General features: G+C 38.7%; 1 protein-coding gene across 1 annotated transcript; it reads right to left on the minus strand.

Moving 5' to 3' along the window:
- Positions 1–4610: 4610 nt before the first annotated feature.
- KLHL15 (kelch-like family member 15) lies at positions 4611–15813 on the minus strand. Its single transcript, XM_010161251.1, has 2 exons — positions 15094–15813; positions 4611–5777 (listed from the first exon to the last, which is right to left on the minus strand). The coding sequence occupies exons 1-2, from the start codon at positions 15796–15798 to the stop codon at positions 4668–4670; spliced, it is 1815 nt and encodes a 604-aa protein (XP_010159553.1). The 5' UTR covers positions 15799–15813; the 3' UTR covers positions 4611–4667.
- Between the last annotated feature and the right edge of the window lie 6864 nt (positions 15814–22677).

Consider the following 22677-nt stretch of genomic DNA (forward strand, 5'->3'; position numbering starts at 1 on the left):
TTCTGCTCTTTCCCGCTCTCCTTCAGTGAGCCCTGCCACACGTGATGGACCACGCTTATTCAAGTAACTTCACCAGGTAGGTTTTTATACTGACGCTTTCTTTGATGCCCTCAAACCTATAAACACTTAAGCACTGTTTTAATAACACACGCACTTTTTGAAGTACCTTGCAGTTTTTAAATTTTCTTTATGTCGGACTGCTTGCTTGTGTGAAGTACACATTTGAGGTGTTAAAAGAATCAGAGGCCCAATTCACTGTCTTTTTTTTTTTGCGTAAAGAAAAATATATTAAAAAGGCAAAATAGCTCTACAAATACAACTATTTCTAAAAGGACTGTCATAAATGCTGGCACAAGCTTGAAGTTTAGTAATAAAGAGCCGTTAGCATCTCCACATAATGTTTAGTCTCCTTTTGCAAAAGAATGGACATAGTGAGTTAAGCAATGTTTTTCTTTTTAAACCGATTTCGATTTGTACCTGATGAATTTTACCCTTTGCTTCCTGAGTGCCAAGTGAAGCTTCGTCCCTGACGCAAGTAGGTACCATATTTTTATCAGCATGAAAAACACATCACCTCGGCTTGTAAGGTGGGAGGTCCTCAAGAAAAAACGGTTACAAATCCCAGAAACCAGAGGAAGGCTCAAGTCACAAACCCTTAGAGCTAGTTACAGCGGGACTGCTACCACGCTGCAGGAAGTAGGGCACCCACGCTTTTCAAAGGCAAGTAACAAACGCAGGTGGCCATGTAGCTCATACGCTGCTGCCAGCCCCTCGCTAGCGCTGCTTTCCAGACTAGCAGAGCCTTTGTAAAATCAAGTACTGCCTCCCTCCAGCTGCAGGTAACCTTTTCAAAAGGTTTTTATGACACCTAATACCTCCCACTGTGATAGTACTACCAACACTTTGTGGGGAAAACAACAAGCTATTTTTTTCCTTATGCAGCACTATGCAAAAAATTACCTGTTCCCTAAAAACAGATACAGCATCACGCAGAATGGGAACTGGCAGTGTCCAACCACTTTACAGGAGCGCTGTGCTACCTGTCCATTCTGGCACATTTGAAAACAAGCTTTCCTCCTGGAGCTAGTTGTTAAATTAAGATAGCAAGCTGATACATTTTTGCTGTAAATGTAAAAAAAAAACCCTGGACCCTAACTCACTATGTCCACCTTTTAAGAAAAGGCAGGTTTAAAAGCAGCTCACACATTGCATTTTAAATAGGTGGGTGAGATGACATTTGCTGTTATCCCGTTACTGGTGGGGCAGGAATAGAAGAAACCCCACTCCCAAACTTACTAATCAAAGACTAACTTACCTTTTCCTTGACAAATGAGAGGCATTTAAATGTTTTTAAAACTCCTATTAGTCTGGTCATAACGCTCAAAATTTGACAGTAATAGGCAATTCTTATTAGACAGTTCAGTTTTGTTTTTATTTAAACACTAAATACTAAAAGCAAACACAAAGAGAAACTTTCAATTATTATTAAAAAAATATCCCTCTGATATATAAAGTAACAAAAATAACTGCCTCAAAAGTCCCACTGCAATGGAAAAGAAAATGTAAACTAATTTTATATTTCATGTTTGAAACAATAAAAGCACAGTAGAAATGTAAATTAACAGAACATTCTCACATACCCTCACATGTTCCAAGCAAATTCCAATCATTCCTAATGCTCTGAAAGGTTAGAGCCAGCTTCTCAAGCCAGACACACTTCGGGGAAGCTGAAACCAGCAGTTCAAGTTAAAATTTCACAGGATAATTACTAGTAGAATCCTGAACAAGTTCTTTCAGAACTGGGCACCTGAAGACAAATACAAGCTTAAAAGCAAAGCACCTAAAAATTATCTGGTTCTTCATGTTTCAAGTGTCAACACTCACCCATGACTTCAGTGGCAGTTGCTTAGCACACAGAATTTCAGAAGGTGCTTAAAAGCAAACTCAGCAACATAATATGACACCCCCTCATCCTTACCAGTACTTTTAATAGCCTTGGCCATGTCTCTTTACTACACCTGAATCATGGAAGACCAGATATCCAGGACCACGTCCATTCCCCAGATGGGCCCTAGATAGAAGTGAAGTAACTCCATGCCATACATAACTTGCCCATGAAAGCCTTCTCAAGCAGGATTAGTTTTCGCTGCCCCATAAAATTCTTGAGAAATGAGCTGGTGACAGAAAGAATAAAACAATTAAAAACACCTTGTTGTTTCTTTTTTTTCTTGCGCCCGTGTGCTGGAATATTCCATGAACTACATAAAGTACAACCTTTAACTTGCACACTGCCAGCACCTACTGGGGTCAGTTTATCTCTGCACCCATGCAGGGTAATATGCACACAAGTCTCACAGTGACACTGAGGGTTCAGTGTAAGCCACAGTGGCTTAAATTAAGCTATTAAGAAAGTAAATTAGATTTCTATTTCAGTAAAATGAATTTTGATTTAAAAAAGGCTTAAATTTAACTGGAAACTAGTCTGCATCAGAAGGCTGAAACAATATTTGGTCCAGTCACTACTGGCCTAAGTAACTTACAACTACAGCTACGATGGCATACAATCTCTCCTTCTGTTAAAACACAGGGAAAGAAAAGAAAATAAACCCTGTCTAATGTAAAAAGAAAAAAAAAGGCAACTTGCCATATAGCTCCAAATCCTCACATTTCAACCCAGCACATAATTACTACAAAAATATTGAAATACAAGTATGAGGAGTTTTACATGTTGTTTTAACTTTTATCAATTATTTCAAACCTAGTTTAGGCAAGTAGGTGTTATTTTTAACAAAAGGAATTTAGGGTGATTTTGGTCCCTTAGTAAGTGCATTCTTTTTAACTCCCTGAGTACTGTACATTCCTCTTCTACAGTGATTACTGACTGGAAGATGCTGAATAAAGTAGTTTAGCACTGCTGCATATAAAGTCAAGTCCATTGCTTAAAGTGAAACACAGCAGCATAAGATTTTACAAAATATGCACGTGCATGTTTCAGCATTTTGCCCCTACACACCTGAACTAAGTGTGAGCCTTCAACTTCTAGAATCTAAAGAGGAGGTTTGGAAAAGTGGCTAAGTTCACATCATTAAATATAATCAGACTGTAATTACTTTTATTATTTATGTCTTGGCAGATGATTCTTACCAATCTACTGTCAGTAATATCTCCAAGTTAACACAGTGGAGCTACTCAAAGCCCTCTTGGACCACACATCTCAATTCAGGCACTCCGAGGTCAGTAGCTACAGTTGTGCAGGCTTTTTTTGTAAAAGAAATATTTTAAGTGGTATTAAGCATCCAACCACTCAACTCCACATTTTCAAAACACAGTAGTTCATAGCAGTCAACAATTAGAAATAATATACCACCTCAATACGAGTACAAACAAAATACTTGTATTGAAGTACAAGTACAAGCAACGTACTGAAAATAAACTGTAGTTTATCCAGTTCCAAAACCAACTGTGGGTCAAAGCAGTGCTGAGCGTTTGCCTATTGACATTTTCCATTTTCCATTTCCACAGAAATTTAAACTGGGCAGCACATTCAAACATAAAGGAAGCTCAGGTAAGATAGGTTTACTTTCTAAAAAATAATTTATATAATAACAACTTACCAACGTATCATCATGTAGCATCGATATAAAGAGTTTAAAGTTACTGAATCAATCAGTATATACTAAGATACTTTGATACCAAACGAGGCCTCCAGTTACTTGAGAACTTTGAATTATTTAGCTCATTAAAGGATACTCCTATACCTTAAATTTGACAGATATGGCTGAATCTGTGCACTAGTTAAAATATAATATAGTAACTGCACATAAAAAGATGTATTTATATACAGTTTTTACAGTGTATGCATGTGTGTGTATATATTTTTTACTCACCAACAAACACAATGCAGACAATAAGAAGGCAGCATAGAAATAGTGTTTCGAATATAAAAATGTTTCATTTTCGATTTAGTAGAAAACGTGTAATTTGTATTTTGGCAGATTTACTGGAACTACTATACAAAACCAGGAAAAAGGTCATGCAAAGGGATTAAGATTATCCTTTAACATATGTAAGGGGAAACAAAAACACGCAGCAGATTTGAGAATCACTTTGCAATTAATGGGAAAAACATTGAAAAGACAACATAAAATACAGAAATGGTTCAGTTTTTTCTTTTAAATGTGGTTGTATCCCAGCATAGATGATGAGATTTGATGCTCAACAGAAAATGAAAATAAAGTCTTTCTTCCTTCCACAAAGATTTTGTTAACTCAACTGATTTCAGAAGCACAGTGGTATAATGGCCATAACAAAAACAAGAGAGAAGTGAGTATTATGGACATAAAACATTACCAGAAAAATAACCACACTCAAAAATATATTTTTCTTTCCCCTACTTACAATTATGTTTGTTAAAAAAAAAAAAAAAGGCATTTACAATATCAGACCAACCAATGGCTTTTCTAATAAACTCAGTAAATACTTTCCCTGTACATCGTGTTTCTCTTAAGCATTTAGCAGTTGCTTTTATACACAAGGTAATGTCTCTGAAGAAATTCAACTGGTTTATGTTGGTTTTTGGTGGGGTTGTTTTGTTTGTTTGTTTGGGGTTTTTTTTTTTTACAAATTAGGTATAGCTTTTTGTATTTCACCGAGTTGTTCATTCTGGTTTAGCTGCAACGTCTAACATGTTCCAACACATATTCAGGAAAGTGCAAGCTGCAGACTTGTAAGCCATCCAGCTTGCACGGCATCCTCGGATATTCATCTTCTTTCCATTTGTTTTCCTCTGGATCAAAGGTGAGAATAGAGTCACTGTAATGACCATTGTAACAAAGGCCTCCAAGAACCATTATCTGTTTGTCCAGAACAGCTACACCATGACCACTCCTACCAATTGGCATGGAAGCCAATATAGTCCACTGATCGGTATCAGGGTCATAAACCTCTGTAGAAGGACATCCTTGAGATTCAAAGGAGGCCCTCAGGATCACACAGACACCACCAAAGACGTACAGCTTACCATTATAAGAAATCATTTTGTGAAAGCATCTTGCGTAATTCATTTTGCATTTGTTCTCCCAACAGTTAGTGACCACTTGAGTTCTCCTTGTTCGCTGCTCTACTGTCCCTTCTTTACTGGGATCAAACACACACACTTGCTTAGAAGTTGAAGATGATGTAATTCCACCAGTGATATACAACTTGTTACCAAGCACAGTCCCTTCGTGTCCATATTTATTGACTGGATAGGGATCCACAAATTCCCATTTATCTTCAGTAATATCATACCGTTCAGTTGAGTAAAACGTTTCATCCCTGGTTCTCCCAGCCACTGCATAAACGTACCTCCCGATAACTCCAACAGCGAACTCGGAACGTGGAACAGACATGTCTGCCATTCGTAACCAAGTGTTCTGTCTTGGGTCATATCTAAACACTTTGGATGAAGCATGAAACTCACCATCTGGCCCCAGTTCTTCCCCACCTAACAGGAACACAAAGTTATTCACAATGGCAAGGCAGTCTGGTCGTAAAGGTACTTGAGGACCCTCTAGTTCCCACCAGACCCTTGGTTTGTGCAAGAGAAGAATTTTACTGTTTACCATACTGTGTCCTATCATTCCTCTAAATACTGCGGTCTGGGGTTTGGCAGAACGAATTTTGTTCGATTTCATTTCCATCAAAGGCTGTTGGTGAACGCTATGAAAGTAATTCATGGCTTGGTCAACCTCATGTCGCAGCTGCCGGGAGTATCGATAAAACTCTGATGTTTTTACCTATGAATACATTTAAAAGATATTAAAATTCTGACCAAGAGAAACAATCCAGAAAATCTAAATGACTATGTGTCATTAGAAGATTAGATAACTTGGTTTCATTCAGGCAATCTTGACAGCAATTGGATTTGTGCACGGAGGGTTAAGCTAATGCACTGTTATCCAAAAATCCAGAAGGCAATTTAGTGATTAACAGCAATGACTAACATTTTCAGCAGAATACTCACATGCACAATTTATGCCAGAATTAGGCACAAGTGAAACCTCCACGTCTAAAAATCATTATTCCTTCTCCCCCAAAAAAGCCTCTGTTCATCTTTGGCTTAATCCATGAAGCACCTAAATTAAAAATGCACTATTTTCCTAGTTTTGAAAAGCATTCCACACACCCTTCCGTGTTTATCAAGGTCTACCCTAGTCTAATTTCTGCTGAATTCTCACAGCCAAGCCCAAGCAGGTATTCACAAATGCTAGGCTCTGCTCACACGATTAATTAATTGGGATGGGAACAGAAGGTACGCAAACCTCTTCCTTCAGAACACGTAATCGCAATAACCACTTGCCGTGGAGGCTGCCTTATGGGTTCCCCTCTGTGAATCTCCATGTTAACAAACGCCTTTAACAGAGGAAAACATCTCAATCTATCTCAATCTAATCTTTGGTTGTGCATTTATTTGGCAAATCGTGGAGGTAGGTTTGAACTTCCACTTCTTCCAGGTGAGAGTTACAAACTTTGCGTTACCACACAGCAGTGAAGTGCTCCTTCTATGTGCCATCTCGATTTGAAAAGAGCTAACCCTGCTCACTTTTACTGGAGCTGGGGTGGGGAGACTGTAGGAATCCACCTTTCCAGAATCCCTCCTACTATCTACGCCAATTTAAGTTCCTGAGGCCGGTCCTGAGACGATCCCAAAACACATCTCTGCCTTGAACATTTTCATAAATCCAGCTCCAGGCAGCCCTCAGGTCACCGTGAGATTCTCTTCAAAAAGGCTTCAACTCTTCCTGTACAGTCTGGTCTAACACAGCATTCTGAGTAACACTTCTAAACCACACAAATCCTGCTAGATATTGCCAAATCCACAAATCCTCTATCAGATTTGAGCCTAAGTCCCAGTTTCTTTCACATAAAACTGGATTGCTTTCAAACACTCCAAATGCCTTTAGTTCCCACCAGCTCCAAAAAGAAAAGCAATGCTCTGAAAAAATGTCAGGCTACTCTGAAATGTCAAAGCAACCATAAGATAACACCAGAAGCATTTTTTCAGTACCTGTTTCCCCACCTCCTCCTATTCCCTCTCCCAAGGGACAAAATCCACCACCACCGCTTACCTAAGGGTTATGAAAAGCAATTTGGAAATGAACATTCTTGTGAATAAAGTAGTTGCTTCTGCCATAAACACGTACCATCACATTTTTAATCATTACTCTTCCTTGTACAGTAATTAAGACATACTGCTGTCAGATAAACATTTTTAAGCCTTCTGAACTGTCACTACTGAACATGATTCACACAGATTTTGAGACTGTTTTACACACCACATTTTCAAAATACCCTGAATACTAACCTACCATTGTAAACCATCGCACAGCTCAAGAGTTAAGGTGATGTCATGTTTTTATTTACAGTTTTTCTCTCCCCCACTTTATTTTGAGAAGTTCAACTTCTCTTTGCTTGGGGGGGAGGGGGAAGAGGACAGTCACAGGCAGAATGCATGTGTTATTCTCGGGGCAATACCCAACTTCCTTCTACCATTTTTACCAGGGGTGATGATGGAGCAAAAAAAGTTTCCTTCCATACAGTACTTAAAACACCCACAGAAAGCCCAACTCTTCTGGGGAATAGCAGACCTATTTTTGTGTTGCAAATAAAGAATATATCATACAAACACAGGAGATGTGCTCATCTGGCATTTGTTAGAATAACTCGTATACCTTGCCTGACTGAAAAGACTGAACGTAAATTCCAGAAAATACACTAGGGAGGGGTGATGCAGAGTACCCACGGCACAGAAAAATGGTAAAATATAGAAAGACTTAAAGTTACAAAAAATGAAACAGTAAGTTAAAATAACAAAGAATCATGGATGTGTTACTTTATCCTTAAAAGTAACTTTCAAATTCTAAAGCAGCACAACTACTTCATGCATACCCAAACTGGAGCTATCATTTTTGAAATTAAACAAAAAGCTAAACAATGTGGAGGGTGTCCCTGCCCATGGCAGGGGGGCTGGAACTACATGATCTTTAAGGTCCCTTCCAACCCTAACCATTCTATGATTCTATGGTTTTTGTTCCACCTGTATGCATTTCAAGTTTTCTTGGATGATTATAGAAGACAACAGGATCAACATGCTTACAACGTGAAGCATGCCAGCAAAGCCTGGCAGAGATGGAGAATGATTTTCTTTCCCCCCTCAACATTTACAACTCTGTCTTTAGATCTAGAAATTGAAATGCCAGCCAGAAACTGGGATTAAAATAAGCCTCATATATCGTCACCACTCTACTCCTTCACATAGTCTATATCTCAACCCATGAGAGCATGAAAAAGGAAACAACTAATATCTCTAATTCCAGAGACAGACTCTCAGGGACAGGGAATCAACCTATTAGTAATTTACTAATCATTATCTTGACAAAGGCACTAACACCAAAGCAAGGCCTCAATCCTTAAACCAGAAAGATATCAAGAAGTAAATGCAACTACCAGTTATAAACAACTCCTTCAGGCTGAAGTTTGAGGGGAAGCTATCTACAAGGACAATTTAAAGAGATGAACATGAAAATATATAAACACTAGGAATTCTTACAGTAACACAAAACAGTGTGGTAGACTGTCTAAATTCTGATAAGAAAAGGTACTACCTTGAGGCTTCCTACAGTTTGCTGTTGAGGAAAAACATCAGTGTCTCTAGCATCTTGCCTTTCACCAGCACAACCTCTGCCACGCGGCAGCGGTACCTCTCCCGAGACTCACATGATGGTCTAAGGAGAAATGTTAATATATGCCTATATGAAAGTTGGCAGACTGCTCATGCTTGTTTGATGCAGATGAAGACAAGGCAAAGGCAGGTCAGTGTGCCCACATTCACATGCTATCTGTGTCAAATATTCCAGAATTATTTGAAAGTCTTATTCAACCAATAGTACGGAAACCCCTTCAAACACCTACAATTCTGAATAATTTTGCAATACTTTATTTACTTATGTGTATAATGATTAAAAAAAGAAGCATTAAAATTTAGTTGTTTAGGCATTAAAACACAACCATAAGCTGTGCACATATTTTAGTTTTAGGAGATAAAGAACACAGCCTTCAGCAAGCCTTTTGTGGCAATTCCTGTCTGACACCCAAAATACGCTGAAGGAAATCCCTCAGCATTTAGAAGTAGGCTCCTACCATTACCTGTAAGTAGCAACAAGTAATTATCAACAAAGACCTAAGTGCTTAATCAACAGACTGATTTTCCTGTTCGGTTCAAATGGAGAAGCTCTGGAAGGAACATATACCTAATTACCAACCTACTCGATTCAAGAGAACACTCACAAAATGCTTCTGCAAAACACCCAAAACAGATGGAAATGTACACTAACCACGATGAACCCTGAAGTAAAATAAGTGCATTCTCAAGAGTACATCATCAACTCTGAATTGATAAAAAAATACAAATCCTTCATAGCATTTTCCAAGCTTAAAGACTATTCTATCTTGCTGAAGGGTCTCAAAGTTTCAGTTGGACTGCCTTACCAACCCCAGTCTTACTGTAAAAAAGCAATTTAATCCAAGTGCTAAAGCTTTGCTTATGTGATGCTTTACATTCTTTCCAATCCTTTCTCTTCAATTTTCCGGACAAAACCTCCTTACAGAGGTTCTGCTGGGACACAGCAAGAGCTCCCCTGAGAATGCCAATGAGAACTATCTCATTGCATCATCTACCGGTTAGAGTGGTTCACAGTGAGACTTTTAGCTACACGGACAGGGAACAGCATAACCAAAATCAGATGTGTCATTCCACAAAAACAGATGATGAAGAAAATAACCAAAACCATCCACCTCTCCACTCACCTCTGAGGTAGTCAATACCAAAACCATCAAGACTTAATGCAGCCTTCCAGTACCTGAAGGGGCCTACAAGGAAGCTGGGGGGGACTTTTTACAAGGGCCTGTAGTGACAGGACAAGGGGAAACGGGTTTAAATTGAAAGTGGGGAGGGTTAGATTACATATCAGGAAGAAATTCTTCCTGAAGAGGGTGGTGAGGCACTGGAACAGGTTGCCCAGAGAAGCTGTGGATGCCCCATCCCTGGAAGGGTTCAAGGCCAGGCTGGATGAGGCTTTGAGCAACCTGGTCAAGTGGAAGGTGTCCCTGCCCATGGCAGGGAGGTTGGAACTGGATGATCTTTAAGGCCCCTTCCAACCCAAACCATTCTGTAATTCTATGATTCACCAAAATCACCACTATCCCTCCTGCCATAGTAAATGGGCATTTTTTCTTTTTCATTTTGTATCAGTGGAAAAACTCAGTAAAAACTGCTGGCTTTCCAAATTCATGCAGCTATTAATCATTACCTATTTTTCTGCTGTATTAGAATGCTATACTATTTAGTTGCAGCAGCTATGCAAGTTTCAGATTTTCCCTCTATATTCTATGAAAAAGTAAAGCCAAAAATATAAGACATCGGTTTCTAATATGAAAGGTGATCCCCACAATTGACCAGATGTATCCTATGTTATGTTCATCATCTTAATTTCTCTCCTCCCACCCCAATAATTAAGCAAATTAATAAACTGCAGGAAGAGCAATGACATACGAGGTAAATGTTCTGTAACATAGATTTGACTTTGGTATATAGCTTTGCTGCCTTTAGCACATGTCGCCCCCCTCTCGCCCCCCAATCATTTACAGCTATTACTCTATTTGTATTTTTGTTACTTGGGTTTTTAAGATAAAGCTTTCAAAACCACAAAAAAGGCTACTTTTGAAATGTCCAAATTAAACAACTATTATTTGTACACCTGGTAACTAAATCTTAACAGGTTATTACATTGGGTACATATTAGCTTTGTTCCTTCTGTGGAACTGGTAAAAAAACCGCACAGAAAAATCTGGATGGCTCATAATGTGACTTACCATCTCTAGTCACATAAGCAGAGAAGTATTTCAAAGGTTATAAAATTGTGCTTACTTAAGTTTTCTAAAACTGCCAATTCTGAATGTGTAAATGATGCAACTCAAACTCAACAGCAACAACTCAATACAGAAGCTGTGCTACACCTTTTCAATGAATAATGATGGTGTCTGCAACAGCTAGATAGAAAATGCTTCCTTGAAAAAAAATTGCTGTTTTACAACAGATGAAGCTGAATCAAAACTAAAGATCCATCAATCCTACTAACTAGGATCTCTATTGTTTTCACATCTACTTATCTCTGGCCACACCCTAAGCACAATTATAAGCCTGTCAACAAACATTATCCAATTGTTTTTCCAGATCAAAAATCAGACAAATAGAAAAAGTCACACTTATTTGTCTAAAACAGCACCAACCAAAATTACTTTGCAACCAAACATCAGCATACATAGCATTGCACAAGCTGCTGTACTCAACTTTCACTTTTTCTAGCATGGGTCATTACTTAGTGACACCTCATGGCTGGTACAAACTTAGTGACACCTTTTTGGCTGGTACAAACCTGATCAGTCCCAGCATGGGGCTCTGAACAGCTGTTCTGCAAGTGCTACAAGTCACTTTCCCTCTTCCAGCCTAACCATGTAAAAACAAGACGACACAGCCTCTGTGCAGCAAGAACAATGTCCTCAAATCGAGTATTTTGCTCTTCCTTTTTAGAAACTGGCAAAAGAAATTACCACAGTCAAGCTGGAATCCAACTAAAATCTAATCTCAAATGAGTGGAGCCAACTATCTATAAGCCAGAATTGAGATGTTCAGGACATAATAAATACAGCTAGCAAACCTATCCAACTCAGCAACAACCTTTAGACATAAAAATATGAAGTGCAGCATCTATTTACTATAAGACGGGCCCACTAACCTCATCCACTAGGTATTGCTTATTCTAAGCTTCAGCAATCAAAGTTGTAGAAGTAGATACATATGAATGACTAGATATGGAAGTAAATGAGGGGAGAAAAAAAAAAAGAGAGAAATCCACCAAATTCATCAAAGGTAAAGTCACAATGACATAAAATTACAATGACATCTTTTCAAAAGTTACTATTTTCTAGGCACAGGAAAGCACACACTCAAAGATGACATGCTATTCATCCTACCTCTAAAGCAGAAGCTTTAGGTGCACCTAGTGATTACTTAGTTTCTGATTTAAGCTGGGAATTTATCAGTCAGCATGAGCTAGCCATAACAAACCCTCGGACTGGACACCAAAAAAGCCTTTGGATGTCAAGGACAGAGGTTCTGAAATAACACTTCAAACTAAGTTGTACACAGAAACTAACTGGAATTTAATCAGTCTATGACGGGAAATCCTGACATGGTTTCCTACAGTAACACAGACATGAACTCAATGATCTAGAAGAAACACCCTCTAACTTTTACCTCCAACCTTCCTCAAGACTTAAAGAGCCATGCATACATTTAAAATAAAAGAAAGTGTAACACAGATTGTGGAACCTGTGCTCCTCTCTATACACGTTGCCTTTACTTTCCAGCTATTCTCCAAATCCTTACTTCATTTACCTTTCCATTTTCCCTCTTACATGTACATCCATTTTAAGGGCTGTGGAACAAAAGGAGTATCTATTCATACTTCAGAAGCCGTTTTTCTCTCTTGTTTGTTTAAAGTAAGCAAACAGCCTGCACCTTCAGTCCAAATATACATCAGCCTCAAGGTATAAATCTAGATTTGCTCATCAATTCCCTTTTAAAAGGGCACACCATCCCACACAGATTGTAAACCTCTTCCAAAAAATGATGTAAGAAATAAAATGGCTTAAGAGGCCAACAGTATTCTTACTGTGGCTTGCAAAGTTAATTTATATAAGTTATTTACATACTAAAATGACAGGCACCTTCAAAATGCGTACTATAAAGGTTACATAAGAGTACACATGACAAGCCAGCCAGTGTATAGTGAATACAGAGTTCGCTGAACCGTAAGAGTCGGCTTCAGATTGTATTCGGTACATTCACACAAGCTTTAAGTATGTGCTGGCTTCAGGAAAAGGGTGAATTCTGTTTGTGGATCTCAAAAAAAAAAAAGAGCAGTATTACTAATATTTTCCCCCTTCTACACACAGAAAAGAGTTCTCCTCAGGTTACTTCCAGAACAGTTAACAGACACGCTCTTTTATTAAAAAAAAAAACAAAAGTGTGGTTTTCTGTCTATGTTTTGATCTTGGCTCCAACTGCAGTTGTCCCTTGTCAGCTGTCATGCTGTATTACTCAATGCCTTCTGGCCAGAGCAAAACACAAATACATTCCTAGCTGCAGCAACAAATGACATACTTATTTAGCTCCACTTCCTCCCTCGGCTGAACTGTCCCACTCCAGAATCTGCATTGGCTTACCCCTGTTCCCACACACAATTAATGGAAAGGGCATTCACAGATAACCATGGGTATATAAACGGTGATGCTGAAAACACCTTCTCTCCTGAAGCTGTACCTAGCTGGCCACTTGGCACCTGTCAAGGTAAAACATGAGAAGGACTGCATGCAGGATTTATGCCACCGATACCAAAACCAGCTCCAGAAGTTACACCCAAACATAATGCTGAAGACAAATACACACTTTTCACTTGCACTTAGAGAAATTTAACTGAAGACACCTTGATGCCTGAACTTGTATCCCACAAACTCTAACAGCTGAAGCAGATTCTTTCAGACGATTCCTACCCTATTAGAGTGACCTTAAGAATACGCTGTCAATCCTATCCGTCTTCCTACTGAAGGGCTTAAATGATGTAATAACAACATTAAAGTGTTATTAAAACAAAGACACTACACAGTATCTTGCAGAGTTCATCTCTTTCAAGTTGGAAATATTTTAACTCAGTATAAACATTACTGTTCTAAAATACGTTTAGGTATTTATTTTATGTCTATAGGCTAATATAGGATCATAAATATATTCTACGTATTATTACTTCCTCTACTCAATTCACACAAACAAAAAAGATCCAAAATATAAAAACTCACTAGTCTCTGAAGTAATTAATAGCTTTTATAATTTAAAATACAAATAAGTGTAAGCACTGCTGCTTAAATGAGCCAGTATCCCTTAAAACCACCAAGACCAATACAACCCTATCTATATATTCACTATATACCAAAGTGAAAACATATAGGAAATTAATTAGTAAGAAGCCCAACAAAAACACAGGGTCTTAAACCCTATTAATTCATCGAGAAGTGAAAAATAGTTGTATCTTACCACACAAAATGAACATTGTTAAAACAAACAGCAGAGTTTCAGTAATTCCCAACCTGAACACCCTTACTGTCACTAGACTGCCAGAGAGCTGCTTCCAAAGTTTTGTAATTCTCTACTGTTGACAAATACTCAGAGATTCTCAGGACCTAGAAAGAAAAGGGTTTTTTCGTCTATTCTTCAACATAACAGGAGAAAAACCAAGTTCTCTTTTAACCTCTTAATACATACAATGATCAGCTGAATTTCAGATCATGTTACAAAGATTCCTCTGGTATGTAAAGTCAATCAATACATTTCACACCGACAATAACTTCTGACTGTATTATGTGCCTTGTGTAGAACCAAATGCATGTGTAACTTTGCAGGATCAGGGCTTATTTCCAACAGCTGTGTAACAGCAGAAGATACAACAACAAAAACACCCCGCAGATTTAACAGCAGATGCTAGTTTTCATTTGTAAATAAATAAATAATTAAAAATCTGTATTTAAAACACATAAAATCTACAGTCACTATGTTTTGATTATATTGATAACAATTATCATTACATATGCCCTACATACTGTATGCAGCTCTAAAACCTTTGGAAAGCAAGCAGCAACTTGTGGAAAATAGTAATAACGATTGAATTAAAACTTGGTACAAGTGACCTTATTTGTAAAATGTCCTTGCCATATGAAACCGCTTAAAAACATGTATCGTAAACCCACCTGGTCTCCAGACACTGTACTGTCTAATAATCAGACGACAATACTTTTAGACATGTGTCTTCTATGGGCTTATTAGAAAAATAAATGCTATCTTTTCATTCTTCCTAATTGGTTTGGGAATCTTACCTATTTAATGGCATGCTGCCCTAGCTAAATGCTGAATCCTGTCTATTGCTTTTCAAATGCACCAACCTTCTCAAAAACACTGGATGGTGTCATCAAACAAAACCTGATGTTCTGAATGATGGTGTCCGTATGCCTCCAGCGTCTTCTATCATGGCGCAGCCAGGCCTGAACAGCTTCATACAGCTCTATCTCTGGAAACCTGCTCAGGTGATCATTATCCAAGTAAGACATGAGCTTCTCAAAGCTCAGATATGACAGGAAGTCAGGTCTGGACATGAGCGGCACAAAATTCTCTAGCAGAAAGGAGTCCAATTTTTCCCTGACTCCTTCGATGTTTACACCAAAATCATCCAGAAGTCTCATAATTTCTGCACAGTTTTCTAGGCAGATTTTGGCTAACAGAAAAGAGCAGCAAAATTTTACCACCTCTATTAGCTGGACATACATGGCAGCCTGAAGGATTTCATGAACAGTGTTCATACTCAGTTCAATAGTTCCATAGTACATGAATTGGAGAACATGACTGAAGCCTGTAGCTGTCAGACCCTTCAAATGGATTTTGTCCTGATCTCGTTCTCGCATATCAGCTGTGAACATAATCCTGAAGTAATCACTCTGGGTGGCAAGCAGGGCTTTATGGGCCTGAAATTGGTGGTCTTCAATGACAAGTGTGACATCAAGAAGCAATCCCTCCTCATACAGTGCTCTGAATCCAGCAGAGACACTGGTGTCATGGATGGAGGAGCTAAACCCTTCCACGTCCCCTGCCATGAATCACCTGGGGGGAAGAAAAAATAAATAAATAAAAATAAAAATAAATTGTTATTTCTAATAACATATCACAAGCCCTTCCTGACTAGATAAATCCTTTCATTAAGACTTCTAAACCTTCACCTTAAATCTTTTGCTTTCTCTTCGATTTCTGAAAAATCAACTTAAGAAACAACTTAAAACACAAATTTTAAATATTTATCCTCCCAAAATACTTTCATTTTAAAGGAAGGGTAAGGAACAAGAATAACTATGTGATGCTGCCAGTGCAATTCCTCACTCCAAGCTAGTCGGTGGTCAGATAATGAACATGCAATGCTAAAAAGGTTGTCATGGTCCCTCCCCCCGCCAAATCTTTCTAAGGAATTTATCTCAGGGGAGCAATAAAACACCCACTCTTGAATATCAAAGGTTTCAGAAAGGAAGCCAAACTTCCTTAACCTCAGAAACAAAATCCAGTAGATCTGTACAAGGTATAAACTAAAAAAATACTTAAATATCTTCAGAAAATATATGTCAATTTTTACTCAAAAGTTATTTCTAGGCAATGAAACATTTTCAGAGACACTAAGTTTGGGTGTTTCACTTCTCCTGTAACAACATAGATCCTTCCCCCCACCCTCCTTTCTTGCTATAGGGATTAATTAGGTGATGAGATTCATAAAGTGCAAAATACTAAAGCAATAGGAAGCACTGTCAAGATTAGGTCACAATAAATAATATTCTGTACACTGGGTTTAGTGAAGCTTAATTGCTTATTAAGCACTTGAACATTTGCAAATGCAGTGTTACTTAAGTGCAAGATATAGTCAAACTGTAAATAAGCCAAAAAGAAATTAAAGACTAGCAGGATCATACCCTGTTAAAGTTATGGAAGATAAATATTCAATAAAAATCTTTATGAAAAGCTATTCAAAATACAGGAATTACTCCAAATGTTGCTCAATTTCCTTGGGTATAGGTAGGGTGAAGTTGCACAAGGGAGCTTGAACCAATCTAACAATTTATCCCTAGTCAAAGGGCAACGGTGCGCTCCATTCTCCCTCTCTGTCCTCATTCTGGGGTCTGAGCTCCTGCTGCCTACTCTGAGCCATTTCTGCGGCTCACTGGGCTGCTCTAGAAAGCCAATTCAACTCACTAACCTGACAGAAAACTATACTAGGGCTGAGGGGAACAAAACAAACACCACCACTCCACACCCAGCCTCCAAACCAGAGTGCTTTCTGTTGCTCGGAGACCTGGCTGCTGACTTGCCAGGGCAGGGGGTATGGCACAAGAACTAAGCCGATGCGGCGGGCAGGACATCACACCAGAGCAGGAACGGGGAAGGAGAAGAACTTCTTCCCTTTCTGGCATTACTCAGCTCCTAGAATTGGCTCAACCACTTGTTTCACTTTATACCACCTTAAATTACACGGCAACATTCACTCAGTTATTTGTGCACTTAACTCGGAATTTCCTGTAACAATTAAAGTCAATAATGTTTTGGTACTGGTAACCTACATGAAAAGCTAAATAACACCAACATCAACACATTTAAAAACTGCGAATTGTCAAGGTTATAGAAATTCACAGCAGTATACGGATCCAGAAGCGGGTAGGCCCATGTTTCACAACTTCAGAGCGCAGTTACCACGTTACTCTCACTTCCTCAAGCACCACATCCTGACTGCTGCCATTTAAACTGGAATGAGGTTTATTACTCCACCAACAGATAATCATCTCGTCTCCTTCATTCATCAGCATATATATCCTGGAAAACAAAACTGGAGATACTCTTTGTCTATGCAAAACTGAAAGGGTGAGTGGGTGTTTGTAGCCACACCTCAGGGAATTAGCACCGCTCCCACGCCACTGAGGCTTGCTGACAGGTTCTGTGCACAGCAGAGTTAATGCTGGGAGTGTTCATGGAAATTAAGGGCCTTATGACAAAATTCAAATTCCTGAAAGTAAGAGCAGCAGCACGAGAATGAAGCTGACAATCCAACTGCTTTTTTTGCCAGTAGCCGTGATAGCACACTCCCCTCAATGTCACTGAAGACAGAGAGAAAATGCAAACCGCTCTGCAGCTTCACACTGCGAGTCCCTTATTCCTGGGCACAGCAGGTGCCTACCAGAAAAAAAATTACCATCAGATATTTTTCTGAGCTGTTGCTAACTCAGGCATAAAAGCAAACATGGAAACAACTACTTTATTAACTCTTAGCACCTCAAGAAGCAACAAACTGAAGAGGAAGCATAAAGACTGACTTTTCAGGATTTTGCTTTCTAATTGTATTTATGGTATCAAATAAAAGGTAAACACTAATACTAGCTTTTTTTATTTCACTAGGGCGCTTGTAACACCTCCCCTCTTGCCCCCAGCTCTCTGACATTTAATAACAGCTGAGCTCATACTTCAGTCTTTCCTGGTTAAGAGATTTAAGAGTCGCTTGTCTTTAAATGTGCCACCCGCTTTCACAGAATACACAGCAACTTGAAACAACCAGGTCTCAGTTTTGCCTGAAATTGGCCAAGCCCTTCAAAGGTTACTAGGATTCTCAGTAGGACCGTGTAAGTTACACTTATTTAAGAGACCAACCAAGACATAAGGCCCAGCTTCAATTCCAAGATTAATGGAAAAGACCTCACAGGAGGGTTGGAATTTACAAATGTGAGACACAAACGGAATAATGCAACAACAGAAATTAAGCAACATTCCCCAGGTGACTGAAGCAACATATATTAATCTGAAAATAATGAAACCTCCTATCCATCACACAGACTCATGCAGGTGGCAATCTCACAGGAGGGATCTCTTCAAAACAGGACATACATTACTGCGTACGTGAACCCGGAAGAACCATACCAGCAACCTCTTTCCCTTTAACCTGAAAAAGGTAATTAATGACATTCTAGGTACTCTGCAAATAAAAGGAGAGAAATGAACTTTTAAGTAGGCTGGCTTTAAAGGGCCTCTTTCACCACCCTCAAAGAAGCAAAAAAAAGAAAAGTTGGCAAGCACAGAAAAGCAGAGACAAATGGTAGAGGGTAAATGCACCAAATCCAGAGGCGTGCCTCCAGTCTTCCTTTTAAGGATCAAAACAAATACATAATACACAAAACACAAAACCCAAAACCGGCATCAGTGTCCTGGGCAAGCGGCTCCAGGCAGCCCTGCTGAGCAGGGGGGGCCACACCAGATGACCTCCAGAAGCCCCTTCCAACCTCAACTAGCCTGCGATTCTGTGATCCACTTGGTTTTACACTGCACTGATTTTTTTTTTTATCCTTTTAATTCTGATTAAACAGCAGTAACACACACACAATTGGATATAAGCTACTACACTTCAAGTTTTAAATCTATCAAAAAAATAAGGGGTTATGAATCACCAAAATACATTAAAAACCCCACCCTGCATTTAGGGAACACCTTTCAGGGTTGTTAACTTTCACATCTCCCTAAAACTGGCTATTCTGTAAAAATATATTAAAACCAGAAGTCAGCTGCAAAATTCTACAATGGTAACAAAGTGGTCAACACTATGAAATTATAATTTCAGAAGGTTTTAAAAATGTGGGGGGTTAGGTCACTTAATCTTTTTTTCACACCACTACTTGTATTATTCTTATTAAATCTACAGTTTTCAATCTCAAAATATTTTTCCTCCCTAACATCAGACAGCATTTAATTTGACTATTTGAGACAAAAAACAGTAAGACTTCTCCATAGCCCCATCTAAAGAAGATTTAAAATCTGCAAGTGAAAAGTGAAAGACTACTTGTCTTCCTGCATTACATGAAAGGAGTAAATACCCTTCTTTTGGCATAAAGCCATACATAATACCAGCAGATATATTTTTTCCTTACAACAAAAAAATGTATTGGCCAGTACAAATATACAAGGGGGTTAAAATAGCAGAGGTTGGGAAACTAGACAGTTAAAGGCATATCATGATCAACTGCTAAAAATCTTCGTTTCTATAGCCAACATCCTCAGTCGAAAGCAAATAGCAATGTGGTAGTTCAAATATTAAAAAAAGGCAAGACAAAATACTCCCAAATTAAGTCATTTTTCTAAAGCACAGCTATGCCATTCCTCCCACACACAGACATGCAATCTTAGATGTAATTCTATGCACTATTCAAATGCTGCAGCTTATTTCCCAGAGGACAATAACGTAAGGATTTTTTTCCCCCTCCCTATCTTCCCATAAAAATGCAAAATTGAGACTTAGATTTTCTTCACCCATGCAAATCACAATAGTGCACTTAATCCTAATAAAGACATGTAGCCTACAGGGGTCTGTAAGAAAACTGGAACAAAAAAAAAAATCCCATGTATAAACAATAAAGGGGAAAAAAAAAAATCTAAGTTGACGTTCTGCATTGTCCTGCGCATACTAGAGCTGATCAGTACAATGCAGCACAGGAAGCAAGATTCTCTCCCGAAAAGCTGAAAGAGAAATACGCTTACCATTATTAGCTTTTCCTGACATTTCTTCTTCCTTTAGCATATAATGCATTAGAGAGTCTACTCTGCTGTTCCTGTAAAAGCACTTACTTGGAACACTGATTTCTCATCTTTATTCTGCAGCTGTAATGGAAGTCTGAAAACCCTGTTCCAGACTGCTTTTTCTTGCTAAACAAGGAGAACCATCTCTCCTCAGGGTGTTTGAGGCTTTTATAGTCACAAGCAAAAGAAATGGGAGTCTAAATGCACAGGCTATTAAGAAGGAAGTTATGGAACACCCGCTTTTGGTTCATGCCCTGCTAGATTTAAAAATCCATCCGAAAGCAGTGCTTCCTGAAACAGTGCCCTTGAAATAATCGTGTTTATGTAATATGTAAGTTTCTATGCACTTTCTAGGGAAACAAATGCATTGTTCTAGGAAAGCATGGACAATACCAACTGTAGCACACCAGCTGAAAGGCAGATTTCTGCTTCCCTTTACTGCCATTCCTTAACAACTCAAATGAGAGGCTGAGACAGAACTAGCAAATTCCTTTGTTTACAGATTATAAAATACTTGTTCATCCTACCTACCCAACAGAAATTCTAAGAAAGCACCTATGTGAACACAGCAGAACAACAAACTTTCACATAATAAAACACCCTATCTACCAGTCACACGAAAAGGTATTTCACCAGACATTCAGAACCATACTTCAGTTACACAAAATACTAAAATAGCTTAAAATCCAATAATCTTCCATCTATCCCATTCCTTTCATCCATCAAACACATGAATTTAAATGCAAATTCAAAAGCCATTACATATGCTTTGTTTAATGAGGTGCATAGTAAAAGCTGCTTTGAGCAGAATTTTTTGACCTGAATTTTGTTAAAACAAATGCTTTCCTGCAGATAGGATGTTTCTCCATAGTCAAATGTTACACAAATGTATGAAAGTAAAATACACACAGGCATTTGCACGTACAAGCAAAACATTCATAACTGCACATATTCATCACTAAAAAAATGGGCTTTGAATGCAGTGTACTGCAGTGAGTGGGAATGCAATGAGTGCATACATACACGTTTACACAGTGTAAAAAAATTATCCCTGAAATTAAACCTTTGTTTACACGGTTTGACACTAAACCATTAAACCTTGTCCGAACCACCATTTTTCATCATAATTCAAAGAGTTACAGTCTTTCAGGTTCAAAAAGACCCTTAAGAAGATGAAGTCCAACTCTTAGCCTAACACTGCCAAGTCCGCCACTAAACCATGTCCCTAAGCGCCTCACCTACATGCCTATTAAATACCTCCAAGGATGGTGACTCCACCACCGCCCTGGGCAGCCTGTTCCAGTCACTGACAACCCTTTCAGGGAAGAAGTTTTTCCTAACATCCAATCTAAACCTCCCCTGGCGCAACCTGAGGCCATTTCCTCTTCTCCTGTCGCTTGTCACTTGGGAGGAGACCAACTCTCTGCAGCCTCCTTTCAGGTAGCTGTACACAGTGATCAGGTCTCCCCTCAGCCTACTCTTCTCCAGGCTAAACACCACCAGCTCCCCCAGCCACTCCTCACTGGACTTGTGCTCCAGACCCTTCACCCCTAACAGGAACTGAAGGAATGACATAAAAATGAAATAGATCAGTGATCAGTGGATATAAAAACTTACAATTGCTATAATTGCACATTTGCAAAACATAGAAACAGATCAAGTTTGCATGTGTTTTATCTAAAATCCTTTATAATTAATATGCTAAGTTTGGGAAACAATTTATAAGCCATCAGTAGGTTCACACTAAAGACTTCACCCAACCCGTGGTGAGACTTCCAAAAACCACTGGATTACTTCAGAAGTGAGGAGTTAACCAATCACCGTCAGTTAGAGGATCCAGACTGCCAGAACTCTAGAAATTAAAACATGTACTCCTCAAAACTCTGCATGAAGAATTTCTTGGGGGCACACATCTGACCATGACAGCTACTCTTACAATCTCTACCCACATTGCTATCTGTGAGCGATCTGCGTCAGCTCATAACAACAGTGGCACTTGTATAACACTTCACTTGTCTCTGAGGTCATTATGGTTATGCTAGAAGCATTACCAGAACTGGTTATAACCAAACATACTAAAACTCGGTATGGACTGTGCCTCAGCTCAGTATGATTATACTTCATGCTGTATGTTAGAACCCTGATGAGTAGTCTTCAGTTATCTTCATAGAGTACAGTACTAGAAGAGTGTGTTTTCTTTTTGAGAAATCTTTTAACACAAGAGGATGTGTTGGGGCTCTCATATGCACATGTTCTAATGGACAGGTTTCTCAGCTCTTATTACTCTCTGTTCCTATAAACTTATACTACAACCCAATTTAGTCGTTCTGCACAGAAGGGTCCAAATGTTACACACACACAAAGATCAGAATCATTCTGTTTTA

The sequence above is a fragment of the Eurypyga helias genome, unplaced genomic scaffold, assembly GCF_000690775.1.
Source record: "Eurypyga helias isolate BGI_N326 unplaced genomic scaffold, ASM69077v1 scaffold24240, whole genome shotgun sequence".
NCBI lineage: Eukaryota > Metazoa > Chordata > Aves > Eurypygiformes > Eurypygidae > Eurypyga > Eurypyga helias.

What these genes read in the sequence shown, in the direction of transcription:
- KLHL15 (XM_010161251.1), bottom strand. Translation starts at nt 15,798, where the DNA reads ATGGCAGGGGACGTGGAAGGGTTTAGCTCCTCCATCCATGACACCAGT. An exon ending in CATCCAGTGTTTTTGAGAAG is followed by an intron (nt 5,778 to 15,093) that starts GTTGGTGCATTT and finishes ATGTATTCATAG; the next exon opens with GTAAAAACATCAGAGTTTTA.